This window comes from Haliaeetus albicilla, chromosome 12, assembly GCF_947461875.1.
Source record: "Haliaeetus albicilla chromosome 12, bHalAlb1.1, whole genome shotgun sequence".
NCBI lineage: Eukaryota > Metazoa > Chordata > Aves > Accipitriformes > Accipitridae > Haliaeetus > Haliaeetus albicilla.
Window position 1 is genome coordinate 29,972,426 of NC_091494.1, and position 15,414 is coordinate 29,987,839.

At 50.8% G+C, this 15,414-nt stretch overlaps 1 protein-coding gene across 2 annotated transcripts in view; it reads left to right on the forward strand.

Annotated features, from left to right (window-relative positions):
• Positions 1 to 4,133: 4,133 nt before the first annotated feature.
• The window catches only part of MAP2K4 (mitogen-activated protein kinase kinase 4), a 107,346-nt gene continuing 96,065 nt past the window's right edge, over positions 4,134 to 15,414 (forward strand). Inside the window, exon 1 of one of the 2 annotated variants that reach the window (XM_069798854.1) lies at positions 4,134 to 4,440. In XM_069798854.1, coding sequence (XP_069654955.1) covers positions 4,341 to 4,440 — 100 coding nt within the window. In that variant the 5' untranslated portion in view covers positions 4,134 to 4,340. The remainder of the gene's footprint in view (positions 4,441 to 15,414) is intronic. The other variant, XM_069798855.1, reaches the window with a different exon arrangement.

Here is a 15,414-nt window from a genome sequence, read left to right on the forward strand (position 1 = left end):
TGAGTGACCACAGATTGGTTTTGATCAGACCAAAACTGGTTAAGAGGCTCCAGGTGGACAGGTGAAGGGCTTGGGGCCTATGGTGTGTTCCTGGCCCCACGACCCTGACTGCAATTCAAATAGGGACACCTGCAGATAAATGCATGGTTACACAGGTGATATTGCCAAAAGGGCTTTGGTTTTAGTTGCTTTAACTGGTGAGTCAGGTGCCATGAACAGGAAAGGATGGAGCCCACCTTACTGAGACGGGGAGGAGCCCCATGTTCACTAACTTCAGGGGATACATGTCTAAAGTGTTCAATAGATTGCCCTCCTTCTTGTCCTTATTATAATCCTTTATTAACAACCTTCTTCCTACCTCATTAGTTTTATAGAGCTCACCCAAACTGATCTTGTTTATGCTTTGTCAGCTGCTTTCTTTAATCCTAATTTAAAGTCCTTCTCAATTCCCAGAAAAGTTCTGGAACAACTTGTTAAACAAGGCACTTGTATGCACCTAGAGTACACCAAGGGGATAGACAACATCCACCGTGAACTCATCAGGAACAAATGCTGACAAACCAGTCTGATGTCCTGGTATGGCACAATTTTTTAGGTGTAAAGTGAAAAATAGCAGATGTCATGTATGTTGACTTTAGGAAGGTTTTTAACACTGGCTGTTAAAGATGACCACATGGTGAGTGCAAAACTGGTGAGATAATTGTACCTCAAGTGCTAATTATCAGTGGTTGTCAAAATGGAAGGACATATTGAAGGGATTTTTGCAGGGGTCCGTTCTGACACCAGATCTTTTTAATTACTTCAGTTAACAGCCTGGATGATTAACACCCATGAGTGCCTTATTAAACCTGCAATTACTCCAGGCTGTGAAGGACAGCAAAGACAACAGAATTCAGCACTAGGCTGACAAACGGGAGAAATGGGCTGAAACCTATAGGGCAAAATTCAACAGGTACAACTTTGAGCATTACCTTTATGAACAGTGAGCAATACAAATACAAGTGAGGGAACTGAGTGGATGCAGTTTTTCAAAAAAGAGTAGAAGGTATAATGGAGAGCAAACTAAACACCAGCAACGGAAAAGGCAAACACCACCCTGGAGCACATGAGCCAGGAGCATAGCCTCCAAGACAAGCTGGAGTAATATGCCTAACTTGGGACACTGTGCTTCAAAAAATGCAGATCAACAGAAAAAAAGTCAGAGGTCAGTGAGGATGCTGGGAGGCACAGAAAACATGAAGAAAGGCTGAAAGAATCAAGTTGATGTAGTCTGTAGAAGGGAATGCTAGAGCAAGGAGGGGAAGGGAAATATTACAGTCATCAAGTGCCCAAGAGGTCATTTCAAAGAAGGCCACGGCCATAACAAACAGGAGAGGATATAAAGGATTTCAGCTCAGACAAAAAAAACTTAAGTTAGGCTTTCAGGTAATGTCAGAAGTGTGCTAGAACAGATCACTGGGGGATGGTGCAGTCTCCATCACTGGAGGTCTTTAAGAACAGGTTTCACAAACATCTCTCAGGACAGGCATTGTTGATCCTCCCAGATTTGCAGCGTGGGGCGGGGGAAGGATAAACAGTATGATTTTACCTAATTGTAAGTAAATCACATGCAGGTGGCACAAAGTAGAGGGGGAAACCAGCTGTCAGCTTCTGCCAGTAGGCACTGGTTTTCTGTATCACAGCTTGCAAAATGCCAACTCTGGACCTGCACTCTTGGTTAAGGCAGGAAAGAAGGCTTAAGCAAGAGAGGGAAGAGAAAAGAAAGTTGAGGAACTTGGGGGGCTGAGGAATGTCTTTTGTGTCAGGAACTGGACTGCACCCCCCTCCCAAGAAGTTTAACCCTCAGTATTTAAGGCCAGTTTGTTGGTGAGAGCAAGCAGTTTGATAAGCATGAGGTGGCTTTGGAGCACTTTGAAAAAAAGCTGGAAGAAGCCTGGGGGGGGGAGGGGGAGAGAAACCACTCTTCACTCTTTTGTCTTGGGAGCTGTTTTTAGCCAAAGCGTTTGCTCTGGTTACCACCTAAGCCATGTTACAGCTGTGTTGCTGCTGCGCCTGGCCCTGTCGTGGGGCCATGAGCCAGACCCTGACCTGGGGACTTAACCTCAGACCTGCCTCATTGCTGTGGACTTGTCTGGAGTCCAGGCTGAACCTGGTTACTGCTATGGGACCTGCCCTGCTCGCCTTGCTCAGGTCTGGGCTTTGGCTGGTGAGGCCGCTGCCCGTCCACCATGTTATGCTCCACTCCCATGACTCCTTCCTTGCAGAGCAGCTGCCCTTGGTGCTCTCTGGCATTAGGTAGGTGAAGATATAGGGTTGGGATCCCACTTTGTGCCAGGTATTGAGGTGTCCCATATGGGAATATGGGAGGAGAGGATAAGGGCACACCTTCACCCGCACACCTGTGCATGTGGGGCTTGTGGTCTTTGTTACAGGCTCTGCCAGGCACTAGCGCTGATGGTTACCACCCATTGTGCCCACAGAAACCACAGTCAGGAAGGGCTCTTCCTGTGGGAAGAAGCTCTGGGTGCAAGGGCTTCCTGCACCTCTCCAGCCAAAGCGGTGGAAGGGACAGACTGTATGCAGCTTTGAAAGAGTTGGCAATGTCCCCAGAGAGAGCAGAGGCCAGGGTGGGACAGAGTAGGGTAGCAGCCTAAGTTTAAACCCAGCAAACAGGTTACTGAGATTTTGGGCTGAGTGTGTGAGGAGGTGATGGTGTTCCCCAAGGCAAAGGAAAGCTGCATCCCTGACAGGGAGGAAGATGATTTTGCTGGACTAGCAGGAGTTGGGAGGATAGAGCGGAAAGAGGGAGATGGTGAGGACCAGCTCTGCCCCCTTCTCCCACCTCCTGACAAAGGGGAGCTCTGCAGAGCAGGAGATATTCACTGGAGAGCAGGGTTTGGGCAGAAGGCTGGGTTCCTTCTGTGCCCCAGGGAGGAGTACTTGGGTCTCAGCCCATCTCCCTGACCCCATGTGCATCTGAGCAGGGAAAACAGAAGACTCTAGGATGGGAGAAGATGCTTTCCCAACCTCAAAGCACAAGAGGAAAGTAAAATCGTGGCCTTAACACGAGGCGAGATAAATAAGCATGAGCTGAGCTGGGGGAGAAAAGAAAAAAAGGCCAGAAGGGGAGGCAGCTCCTGCCCCAACCTCTTTCCCCCATTGCATTTGCACTTGCACAAAGGGTAATGGTCGGCAGCTTCTGGAGGCACATCCAGTGGACGTTGAGGACTTGAGGTGTTTGCTCTGTCACTACCTTCATGAGAAGCACAGAGAAGCCTGGGCAATGGAGGAGCAGGGAAAGAGTCTGCATGCTGCTGTCTAGCACTTGGGGGTCCAGCTCTTTCATCAGTAGATCTTGATTCATAAAGGAGGTCAATACTATTTCTGTTACACAGATGAGGAAACAAGGACCCTTGCAGGTGAAGGGACTTGCCCAAGTCATGCGGTGGGCTGGAGAGAGAGCCTGTGCCTCTGGGGGACCCGTTTCACTGCTCCAATTCCTGGCATGTGGTGTCCCTACAACTGAGGCTGTAAACTTGCTGGAGTTAGAGGTAGGATCAGAAATGATGTGCTGGAATGAACAGCAGTGGCTAAGGGAAGAAAGAAAATGTGGAGGAGACTGATGGTGGCAGAAAGGGGATGATGCCCTAGATATCACGGAAAGCAGCGGAGGAAGTTGCCCTGTGGTGGCCAGGGAAGAGGTCTCGGGGAAGACACGAAGGGTTCGCAAGCAGCTGCTTGGGTGGGAGGAAAAGTCATGGGTAAAGACAAGAAATCCGACCAACTGCCAGCCCTCAAGAGGCCTCCCCGGGCACAAGGAGGGGAGAGAGCAGATGGTCGGGCACCCCCCGTCGAGGGGGCTGCCGGGGCAAAACGCGTGGGACACGCCATGGCACGGGGGCCCCAGCACGGTGCAGGCCTTCCGGGGGGAAGCCGTGGCCCCCAGAGGGGCTGGGGGCGAAGGCCGCGGGCGATGCCCCTCCCGCCTGAGGCAGCGGGAGCGGAGCGGGGCTGCTGGCGACGGAGGCGCCGGGGACGCGCGGCTCCCGGGGCACGGAGCGCAGCGGGGGCCGGCGGGGGGCCCGGGCGAGCAGCGGCCCCGGGGGCTCCCCCCCTCCCCGCGGGAGGCAGCGCCCGCCCCGCCGCAGCGGCTGCCGCAGGGCGCCGGGGCTGCGGGCGCCCCGCCTGGGAGGGGTTAAGCGGCGGCCCCAGCCCGGGGGCGGACGGGGCGGCTGCGGCGGCGGCGGCTGCTGCTATACGGCGGCGGGGCTCTAGGTGTCCTGCCTGGGAGGGTCCCTGCTGCATTGCAGCCGCCGCGCTGCTCCCTCTCCGCGCACACAATGGCGACTCCCAGCCCCAGCAGCGGCTCCGGCGCCGGCGGCGGGAGCGGGCCGGGCCCGGGCGGCCCGCAGGCGCACGCCGCCGCCAGCAGCATGCAGGGTAAGCAGCCCCGCGCTAGGCCGCGGCCGGGCCGCCGCCGCTTCCGGGCCGGGCGGCGCAGCCCCGCGCTAGGCCTCGCCGGGCCGGGCCCCGGGAGCGCGGTGCCCGCCGCGGGTCTCGCCCTGCCCGGGCCGAGCGCGGCGGCGGCGCCGCCGCCGGGCGGGCACTCCCGAGGGCGGACCCCCGAGCGGGGGGTGGCTGGCGGCGCCGGCTGCCCGGTGGCCCCCGCGCTGGGCCCCGGGCGCGGGCGGGCCGCGGCTCTGGGGACCCCGCCGGGGCCGGGGCGCTGCCCGCGGGAAACACACGCCGCGGCCCCTCGGCGCGGCCCCGGTTCGCCGGGGGAGGGCGGCGGGGGCCTGAGCCCGGCCCCGGCAGGCCCCGCTCCCGGCCTGCCCCGCCGCTCCCCGCGGCCGCCGCCTCCCGCCGCGCCCGGCGGGCTCCCCGGGAGGAAGGGCGGCCCTGCCCGCCGCCGCGGCGCTGTGCCGCGGCACGCCGAGGGGAGCGGAGCCCGCCCCGGAGCTCTGCCCGCGGCGGGGGCCGCGCCGCCCCGGGCGGCAGGAAGGAGCCGCGGAGCGGGACAAAGGCCGGCGGGACGTGGCTCCGGCTTCTCCCGGCCGGGGACGATTTTGCGGCCGCTCCGGGGTGACCCGCGCAGGCCGCGGGCAGCAGCAGCAGCAGCCCGGAGGCGGCTGCGGGGGGGGGGCCCAGCCGGAGGGAAAGGGCGTCGGGGGCGGCCTGTCCCCTCGTTGGGAGCCTCGCGGTGCTGCCCGGGACGCGGCCCCGGGCGGGGTGGGAGCGGGCAGGCGGCCGGGTCGGCGCTTCTGAGCGCGGCGGCCTGCGGCTGGACGGCCGGCCCCGGAGCCGGTGCAGCCCCGGCTCTGCTCGGCGCCCTGCCTCGGTGCGCCGTCGTCCTCGTCCCTCTGCGTGCGCTGAGGTGCTGTTCTCAGGGCAGGCGTTGAAGTAAGAACAGTTCAGCCGTGAACTTCTGGTTCGGTTTTGTTTCATTCGGGTGGAAATTTACAGTGTTACAGCAGGGTCATGTTGCCAGGGTTCCCGCCTGCACTTGTTGGTGGTTGAGTCTTGCAAAAACAGTGGATATTTATTTTTCAGGAGAGCTGCAGCAAACACATTTCGAGTTTTTCCTTTGAAGTTAGACCACTGAAAAATACTCGCGGCTTGAGCAGCGTTTTAGGCTTCATTAGGCTGAGGAGACGCAGTACTGGTTTATTTTTTTATTAATTTAATACAGAGGTGGTAATACTAAAGAAGCTGTTTGCCCTGTTTTGGGAACTTTTTATTTTTTTAGTAGAAGAAGGAAAGGTCACGCTCTCTGTGAGAGGTGCAAGCGCTCTCAGCAAATAATGTTTGTCATAGTTGTTTGCTGTAGTCTCTGTTCAGTCCTGCTAGGACTCTGGGCGGAGAACTGATGATACAAACTAAAGAGTTTGGTATATTTGGAATAAAGAGGTGAATTTTTGCTCTTGGCAGCTTCTGCTGTGTGAAGCTCTTGTGCTTGCTAGATGAAGGGGTGTGTACCTGTTGGGCCCTGGGAGGGTGGTATTATCCATGTTTACAACACCTTTCAAAAACCAGAATCCCAAAACTTTTAAATTAAATGCATGGATTAAAACCTTGTCTGTGATACACCAAGGCGGTTGTGATAAAAGAAGAAATAGCCTTGTTGCAGTGCAGTTACAACTCTCTCTGTTGCCCCTTGTATTTCCACCTGACCCCTGTTTTTCATATTTATGCATCATTCCCCTGAATCCTGTGTATCTTCAGGGATGAGAGTTGGTTTTGCACCCTGACTCCAGAACCTGTGATGCCCTGTAAGCTTGTGATGATGTAGCATCTGCATCCTTTCTCCAGGTGGAGGAAGGGCACTTGTTTCTGTTGTAGTTGTTTTAAAGTGGCTATTTAAATATGAACTCAGGACAACAGGGCCAGTTTGATGATATGCAAGTGCTTGTGGTGAAAGCTGGTGTTAGGGTGTTTTTTGTTAAGATAACAGATGAGTGCTGTGCCCTGGGAGGAGCTGAGTGTAGGATCCTGGGTGGGCTCTGGAGGAGCAGGTTGCTGTGGCAGCGATGGTGAAGGCAGGTTCCTGGAACCAGCAAGAAACTCCATCCTAGGCTGGGATCCCTCTGCTGCTGTGTGACTGCCTGTGCAAAGCCAAGGGAGTCTGCGGGTGGGATGGGAAGGATCTGGACGTGTCTGCAGGTGGTCTGCAGTCTGCCAGGGCAGGTCTAGCTGCTCTCAGAGGTGCACTGTGGCCTTGCCCCCGGCACGTGTTCCGCTCTTGCTGGCTCCCTGCTGATGCCAAGGTAAGCTGAGCTGTAGCAAAGCAAACCCACCAAAAATTGGCCAATTTTCCATAGTTCAGGTGCCCAGCGTTTGCTCATGGTGGGGTTGGGCAAGCACTGGTGCAAGGGAGGTGTGGGAATGTATTGCTGGGTGGGGCGAAAAGTAGGTAGGACTGCGTCAGTGTTGATTTAATTGGCTTAAACGGTATGGTGAGGTGGAGCAGGGAAGTTATTAAGCTGGAAACAAGTAATTATATTTAAAAAAAAAAAGTTTTGCTCATTTAATTTTCAGCCAGAAATACTCTCTGATCCAGCTTGTGCAACTGCTGCTGCAAAGGAGGTGGTGGGAGTGGGAGAGGGTGGGACAACTCTGGCCATGGCAGTGTCCTCCGGACAGCAATCCATTGCTTTTGGAGACCATGCCCAGAGGACATGTGCTTGGGCAAGCTGGCCTGAGGTGACAGCCTCTTGCAGGGTTTTTCTCTTTTGGTATGAGGGCTGACGGTTTTGTAAGGAGTATCTGCTGTCAGGGAGTTTGGCAGGTGCTGGGGGTAGGGAGAAGGTGGGGGTGATGGTACAGGGGAGAAGTCTTCATGGAAATTGAGGCCCATCACGTTGGTGTCTGGAGCTAGGGCAGCAGATCCAGAAGGTCTCTACAGGCCACTCTGTTTTGTTTTTAATTTGATATCCTACAGCATTTTTGTTGCACACAGGCTAAAGCCCCTCCAGGTGACAATACTGAGACAAAGGGACACCTAGCTGTCCTCATGCTGGGCTTACTGTGCAGCCGTGGCCCTCAAGCCTTGCGATCAAGCAAGGGGTTGCTTCAGGTCTCGTCATGCTTAGTGTTCTGCATGCCCCAGCTTCATGCTCATGTCTTCTCCTGGCTAAATGCGTCAGCTGTTCATGCCCATGAACTTGGGAGCTTCATTTTTTCCCAAAGGGTCCCCCTGGCCAGTGCAGTTGATGGTGCCGTGTTCAAGGCACGGTTGATGGCTCAGAGACAAAGGAGAACTGGAATTCTAAGTGCTGAAAATATAGCCTATTTCATAATTTTTGAAATTTTTGTTAGTTGTGTGCAAACTGAAGTCTGTCTGGATGCCGGTGACTGCTGGTGTGAAGAATTATTGTCCTCCTTAGTTATGTGTAAAGTTAAAAGTCCAGAAGAAGTCCTGCATATTTAGTGTCCTGGATGTTTTGCAGAGAAAACAGAGATTCTGTGGGAAGTAGGATATCCCACTTTGAAAAAACAACACTCGAACTGTAATTGGAGCAATTTTGCATTTCTCTCATGGCCAAAATTAGTTATAGTCTTTACTGCTGACATTATGTAGAAAATTGTCAGTTGAAGAATGGTGGTGTGAAATCTAGAAATGTAATTAATTCTAAGGCACAGGAAGAATTTTGATTCTAATTGCAACCTGTGGAGTCACTTGTCCTACCTCCAGTGCCAAGCAGGAGCTGGAACTGCTTAAAACTGGCTGGTACAGATTCAGCTCCTGTGTTTAGCATTCAGGAAGACTGGAGGCAACTGGGAGTTCTTGAAGTACTTGCTGCTTGGTATGCTCTGGTGTCTTTCAAAAGCAAAGCATACATACTGTATGTCTTTTCAGAGTGTACGTGATGGTACAGATGTTTTGGGTGGGAATTCCTGACCTGTTCAGCTGGAATTTGGGATTCTCAGTTACCTTCACATGCATGGTCCTGCCTGCTCCCCCATTGAGGCCTTTGCCCTCTCTACCCTACTCCAGCCATAACCTCTCTGTTTTTAGCAAAAATCAGAGAAAGTCCATAGCTGGTTAGAGAATCGTCTGTGGATATGAGGCAAGGAACCTGGGCAGGGAGGTTGCCAAGGGGTATCTGAGTGCATCAAGAGACTGTCTAGAGTCCCACTCTCACCCTTGGATGCCATTCAGGCCATCAGTGACATATTGGAATTGGGAGATGGGTTTCTGCCTATGTACGAGGAAGCTCTGCCCTCTACCTTTCTCTGCCTGGCCGAAAAGAGCTTCTGAGAGGCTTTTTGAGAGGTCAAGAATTGTTCATGTTTGGCAGATGACTTAATTGGTGAACACTGTGAAGGACTTTGTCAGTCACTGTGGTCAGATGAATTTGGCGACAGTGTGTAATCTGTGCTGTGTCTTTGGGGTAATCATAGTTACTTCAAACAGCTTGCCCCATTGTCCCAGCATTGGAGCAGCCAGGTGATAATGTGCTCACCTGGATGATGGCTGAAATCTTTTCACATGTCCTGCAGCTCATTGAGGGATAGGTATTGGGTGATTACCTCTGGTTCTGCCTCTTCTTCCTGTTCTCGTGATGACCCTGGTTCATCTTCATCCCTCACTAAGCGAACTGATTTTTTTGTATATTTCTTCTTCTGTGTGGGGGCAACTGATACTGGCATGGGTTGGTTCTCTGGTTCAGTGGCAGTGCTTGTCGCAGGGGCTGGAGTGGCTGCGGTGCCTATACAGATGGGTTCTGCCCCTTTATAACTTGATGGCATAAAGGTACACTGTGCACTGGGGTCTACTAGAGCCTTCAAATTACTGAGCGAGTGGCTGCGTAGTGCTTAATTGCTGGCTGGGGTTAAACCACAACAGGTGTCAAAAGCAGAATATTACTTGAACCCATTTGAGGGCATCACCATGACTGGTACGATCCTCGGTACGGGAATTCTGTAAGAGATGCCATGACTTTTGTATCTTCCTCCTCTTTGTGTTGCTGCCTTTGAGTGCAAGGAGTGACTGGAGCAGCTCTTCTCCCCACTGCTGAAAGTGCTCCTGGACCCAGGCCTGGCAGGAGGAGAGGAACGAGGTGCTGATGCCTCGATGTTGAGATGTTGGATCTGCTGGGGCACAATGTGGGCACTGTCAAAAGGCTGGCGGGTGGACTTACTTTCTCCCTCCATTATGCCCCTCTGCTTAGAGAGGTAAGAGGAGCCCCAGTAAACACGGCAATCTGCTTAGGGAACCTCAAAGAGGGGAATTTGGGGAACAAGAAGACAGTTGGGAGGTAGAGGGAAGGGTGAAGCAAAGGGAGCAGCAAGCAAGCAGCTGATGAGGTATGAAGCAGTGTATGAATGGCCAGGTAAAATGAAATGTGTGATGTGGATTAGAAAACAAGGAAGACAGAAAAGAACGAATAAGAAAAGAGCGGGGACTGGGAGAATGAATCCTTGTCCTCAGTAGGTAGTAAAATAAGCGTTATCTGTCACTGTGTATTAATTATCTGTTCTTATTCTAATGTAGGCAAAGTGAGTTGTATCTTTAGCAGGTGGGAACTGATTGGATAAAATCAGAAGGTGATTGTACTTAACTCTTGCTCACATTGGAATTATAAAACCGGTGTGTGTTAATGTACACCGCTGGTGTAAGCTGACACTGGCAGATTTGTCAGATTGATGGGTGTATGTCTACTTGGATGCATTTGCATTTATTATGGAAGGTAAAGATAGTTGTGCAGTGAGCAAACCCATGTATTTCAGTTCATTTGTGCCTACCAGTTTATTCCTGTACGGTATCTCTGCCAGGATATGGATGACCATATCTGCTTTGTGTTTGAGTCTTAGTGTACACCTGCACGTGTAGGACTGTATTTATATGTAAGCATGTGGTTTTGCATTTCAGCTTTCCGTTTTGGTTTACTTGTAATCAACTGACATTCTTCATATGTCTGTTTTCCTGGTAAAGGGGCAGCCCCAAAATACTAGTTAGTCTCATCAGGCGCTGGGAGGCTTTTTCAGTTATTTTATGTTGATTTTAATGGAGCCAGCAGGAGCGGAAATCACACTGTTGCCTGTCAAAACAAGGGCCATCCAGCAAGAGAAAGACGAGTTTTGTGAGGAAGCAAAAAAAAAAAAAAAAGTGTGCTTTCCAAACTTGTTTTTGTTGAGGAGTCCCCCAAATTAAATTTATTCACAGTCCCGGTGTATATGTAGTGAAGCATTACTTACAGGAGTCTTGTGCAACCACATCAAGCTCTGCGTTTATCAAACAAACATGAACACCTTGTTAGGATCGTACAGCTGGGATGTGATTGCTGCTTTTGAAGTCAGATGTCTTCTGTTGGATTTAGGTTTGATAAGATTTTATGTGAGTTGAAAGAAAAAGTGGGGGCCTACTTTCCAATGGGAGTAATAGCTGCTGTATGTCGCCAGTGGAAGCTAGAAAGAAAAACTGCCTGAGAGAAAGAAGCTGCACAGGGTGTTTGTGTAGCACTCTGCCCTGCAGCGCAGGAACCAGCAGCAGATGTCCATCCAAGTTTCACTGAAGTGATGTTTATAAAGAAGGTACAAAAATCTCTGAATGGGTGTGATGCTTCTGGCATCCTCTCAAAGGCTGGAGTGCACTGATCTGGACCAGCTTTCAAAAGGTGCTGGTTATGTTCCCAGATCTCATGTACCTTATTTAAAATGGACTGCATTGTATTCACCAAAGCTATCAATGCCTGCTTAGATCTGTATGTTTTTGTTGCCCTTCTGCTGCGTGCTGAGGGAACAGCATCCAGCTCAGGGAGGTGGGAATTGCTCCGCTGCAGCAGCAGGGTGGAGAAAACATGCCTGATTTTGGCAGTTGAACCTTTTCATCATGGTTCAGGGGTTGTCGCCTTGGGGCGTGGGCTCTTCCATGGATGTTCTGGTCAGGATGGATTATTATTATTATTGTACAGTCTGGCTTCCTGCTTTGGAGGGATGAACAAATGTTTAGGAGATTCCTGTGCTGATCATGGTCATTTATGGTTGGGCTGTAACATCTCTTCTACAATGAGAAACCCAGTCCCTGTAAAGACACCAGTTCAGGAGATTCTGTGTCTTTAAGTCAATTGGTCCAGTAGTTACTGCATTTTGAAGCTGGTGGTTTTTTTTTAATATCAGTTTGGTTGGTTTCTGGTTATTGGTTGCTGGCGGAGGAGCCCTCCTCCAGCAATCTCCCTGTGCAGTCACTGTGCTGTTTGCTTGGCCAGTGTCTTCAGTAATGCGAATCCTGCACTGTGTTATTCAAGTCTGCTGGCATTCCCTGTGAAGGGCTTTTGTTTGTCTTCTAGATCCTCAGATTTCTTTTTATGTTGCAGGATTGTTTGATTGCAGAAGAAATGTGTGAGCAGTGGGTAAATGATAGTGCAGTGCCTGTTGAGCACTGAAAAATTTCTTCCTTTTAAAAAGGTGTGTTGCTATGGCTGGATTAATTAATGTGTGGTAGTTAACTCATGGTGAATCCCTAGTGAGAGATGCTTCACCTGTGTTTCTTTGGTTCAGCTCGCACATAACTTGAACACTGCGTCTCTGCTAGGCTTTGACAGTGGAATAGCTAATGCATGTTAGTTACCCCTCCATATGCACATGCCACTCTTTGGTGATGATAGCAGTTCTGTTTGGAGGGTATCTGAAACAAAAGCTGTGAGGCTCACCCCTCTCAGTAGGCAACTGACTTGGATGTTTAGGGTGACTGTTAAAATATCAAAATATTTGATTATCAAAATCAATGAGAAAGGGCTCTAAGTTATTCTGAAGGTGCCTAGGGGTTAAGTCATTGTCCATAAAGCATGAAATTGCAGGGAGGGTGTCTTTCATCTTGTTCTCTTGGAGTGGGATTGCAGGAAGGATTTGTGCAGCCTTGAAGCCCTCTTTGGTTTTTAGTCAGGGTTCTTCTGGTTGTCTGAACAAGACAAAGTTATTTTTGCTGTGACTCTGCACCCTGTTTTCTATCCCCACCCTACCTCCTTGTACCATTGCTGAGTTGTTGGACAAGTTATCCCTGTTATAAATCTCTTGCTGAGATTTGCTAGGTGGACTTGTATAGCTGTATGTAAGATGCCTGGAAAACTGCCACTGCAGGTGGCACCATGTTTGGCAGCCTCTCGAAGGGGTATTCCTGTGTTACGAGCTTGATATTGACTGCAGGTGCTAGTACGGATATACCTTTAACACATATATACCTTTAACATATACAGCCCCTTTATCTGTTCACCTTGTAGGCATCTCCCTTGTTGAGGCCGTGTTGGTCCCTTCACCCTGTGACTGGTCCCAGCTCAGGAGCTAGCCTTCCCCTTGGAGGGGGCAGAGCTCCCCGAGCTGCAGTGCTGGTGAGGGGGTAGGATGCTGCTGCTGGGGGTGACAGGAGGTAGGACACCCACCTTCCCAGAGGCAGGCAGGGAGCATGGTGGCTTGGCTCCATCACTTGTCAAACCGTGCCTGTACGGCACACTGGGTGTAGGCTTATCCTAAATCCCATGCCCACTAAACTAATCTAAGCCTAAGTCAGTTGCTCGCATTAGGAAGCAGGTCCCCTTGCAAGCTCCTCTTGGGTGCTGACACTATGTCAGTGTCTTAAGGCCAGGCAGCCCTCATAGCTCGCGTTGCTGGCAGGGCAGAGGTGTGTGCTGTGCTGCCTGTGGGACAGCCTCATGCTTCTGACTCACTGAGGAGCCTCTCTGCAGAGGTGCCAGGCTGCACCTCTGCCAAAATAATTCGTGTGGCCTCCCCAGCCACTGTCTTTCCTGGGTGCATCATTGGTGTGGGTGGTAGGCTCAATTAGTTCAACTGGCTCTTATTTTTCTGTGTTGGGTTGGTGGTTTTTTTTTTTTGTGTGTGTGCATGTTTGCTTGTCAGGGATCAAGCAGATTTCCACAGTTGCGTTGCGCTGGCAAGCCGCAAGTGTACGAAATCGGCGCTCTGGTGTACAATAACCTTATGAGTTAGAAGAGCACCATGTTGGAGCTAATTAGCTTCCTGCCTGCCTTTAATCTCAGTGTTTTCACCTTTTAGTAACTGTGCCTGACTGGATTGGTGGGTTTTTGAGGCACTTCTTGCAGTTGAAGGGAAGGATAGACTGCAGGGAGATTTGCAGTGGGACAGACTTGAACTAATTCATGTGATTTAATATGGTAAACTCGAAGCACCCAGAGGATGGGAGGGATTAATTTTAAATCAAAGGATGTAAAAGAAGACCGATAAACTTTGGCAGCTGAATACATTTGGAAATGACAATAAAGGGGGAAGGGAGAATTGAAAACTTGCACTGCCTCAGTGTCTGAGTGTGCCTCAGCTGTGGCAACAAAGCTTTGTGTCGGCCTGCATTCAGGAGACTTCTGGATAGGCTGCGTTGCTGACTTCAGTTTTAAACTTTTCGCTCTGCTTTATTTTAAGTGAGGTTAAGCTGTCTCCTATGGGCATCTGCAATCTTATTGGGATTCCTTTTGTCTGAGGGGAGGCTTTAGATCTTGAAGATAGCCATGATGTGCATTTCTTGGTCTACTTGGTGGCTGTTGCTTCAAGGTAAGTTCTGCAGTTTGTGCAGCTGCAGCATGTTTGCGCCTCGCCATGGTTAGGTGGAAAGGTGCAAGCATGGCTTTTAGCAGATGTCATAGGTTTATTTAAGTTCCTGTGTGCCGAGTGTGTGAATTTTTGAGGAGACCAAACTATTGGTAAGCAAAGGTCCTTGTGGAGCTCTCTGCACTGCCGGTTGGATGCCTGCTCCATGCCTGTACGGACCCTGCACAGGGTGTGTGAGATATCATTGGTCTGGATTTGCATCAGGACTGTCATGTGATGCTGCAGAGCATCTTCCAAAATGTGTGACCTTGACTCCTCAGGCTGTAGCCTCTGTGGAGGAATCTCTGCTATTGCTGCTTGTGAGGAAATACAACATGGTGTTGCCAAGCATCCACTATCTGTCTCCCTCCCGGTTCTGCTCTCAAACGAGCTAAACTGCCATTCATGTGAACGCGTGCAATAACTTTGTGCTTAGCCGGGTATAGCCCATTAACTTTTGTATGAGCATCAAGGGAGATGGGGGTATGTATATTGCACAAATTGCGTATTTATTAGCTGCTAAATTGATTTCCTCTTCTGCAAATCGAAGCCTTTGTGTTTGCCCTTTACTGGAGGCAGAGCAAGCGCTCCAGGAAGCAGTCGGCTCGAGCTGATCCTGGAGCAAACAAAGAGTCCAAGCGCCAGGAATTAGTCTGTGTTTTGAATAATTTATCTGATCCTTCTGAGGTGCTTCAGGAGATGCCCTGTGGTGTAAGGAGGACAGCTGTTGGGAGCAGGCAGAGCTGAGCCGAAAGGGAGTCAGTCCTTCTATCAGTTTTTTTCTAGGCTTATTTTTTCTATGGACCGAAAGGGTTTTATGGTTTGCTTTGGACCTAATTCTCTGGAAGTGGTTCTCTGAACTGAATTAGCCATCGCTTTGCTTTTGGACCAGAGAGCAAAGTGTTTGTACTTTGAAGAGGTTCGTGGACAGAGATAAAACAGTTTCCTTTAAAAACACATGGCTGTGTTGCTTTGACCTGGGAGGGGTTATGGACTAAGATAAAAGCATTGCATTTGGAAATTCCTTCTGGGGAGTGATGGGACCATGTCCGAGTTTTCTTGTAAAGACCAGTTCCCCTCCTGAACAGTGTCAGTTCAGGACCTGGTTTCATGCCAAACACTGGAAACCTCGCCCTACCTTTGATGTCCTCTTTCCTCCTGTCCCACTCAGAAATATGGATGGGCATAGGGTAGGAAGGGGGAGGATGATCAGAACTGCTTCGTGTAGGGCTGGCCAAGACTGGTGGCCCAGAGCCAAGGACAGACATGCGAGTTCAATCCTTTCTTCAAGGTACTTTTTGCCTTGGGATAGTGGGAACAGTCAGAATGTGGAAATTGGGGTGTTTGGATGTCTGCTTT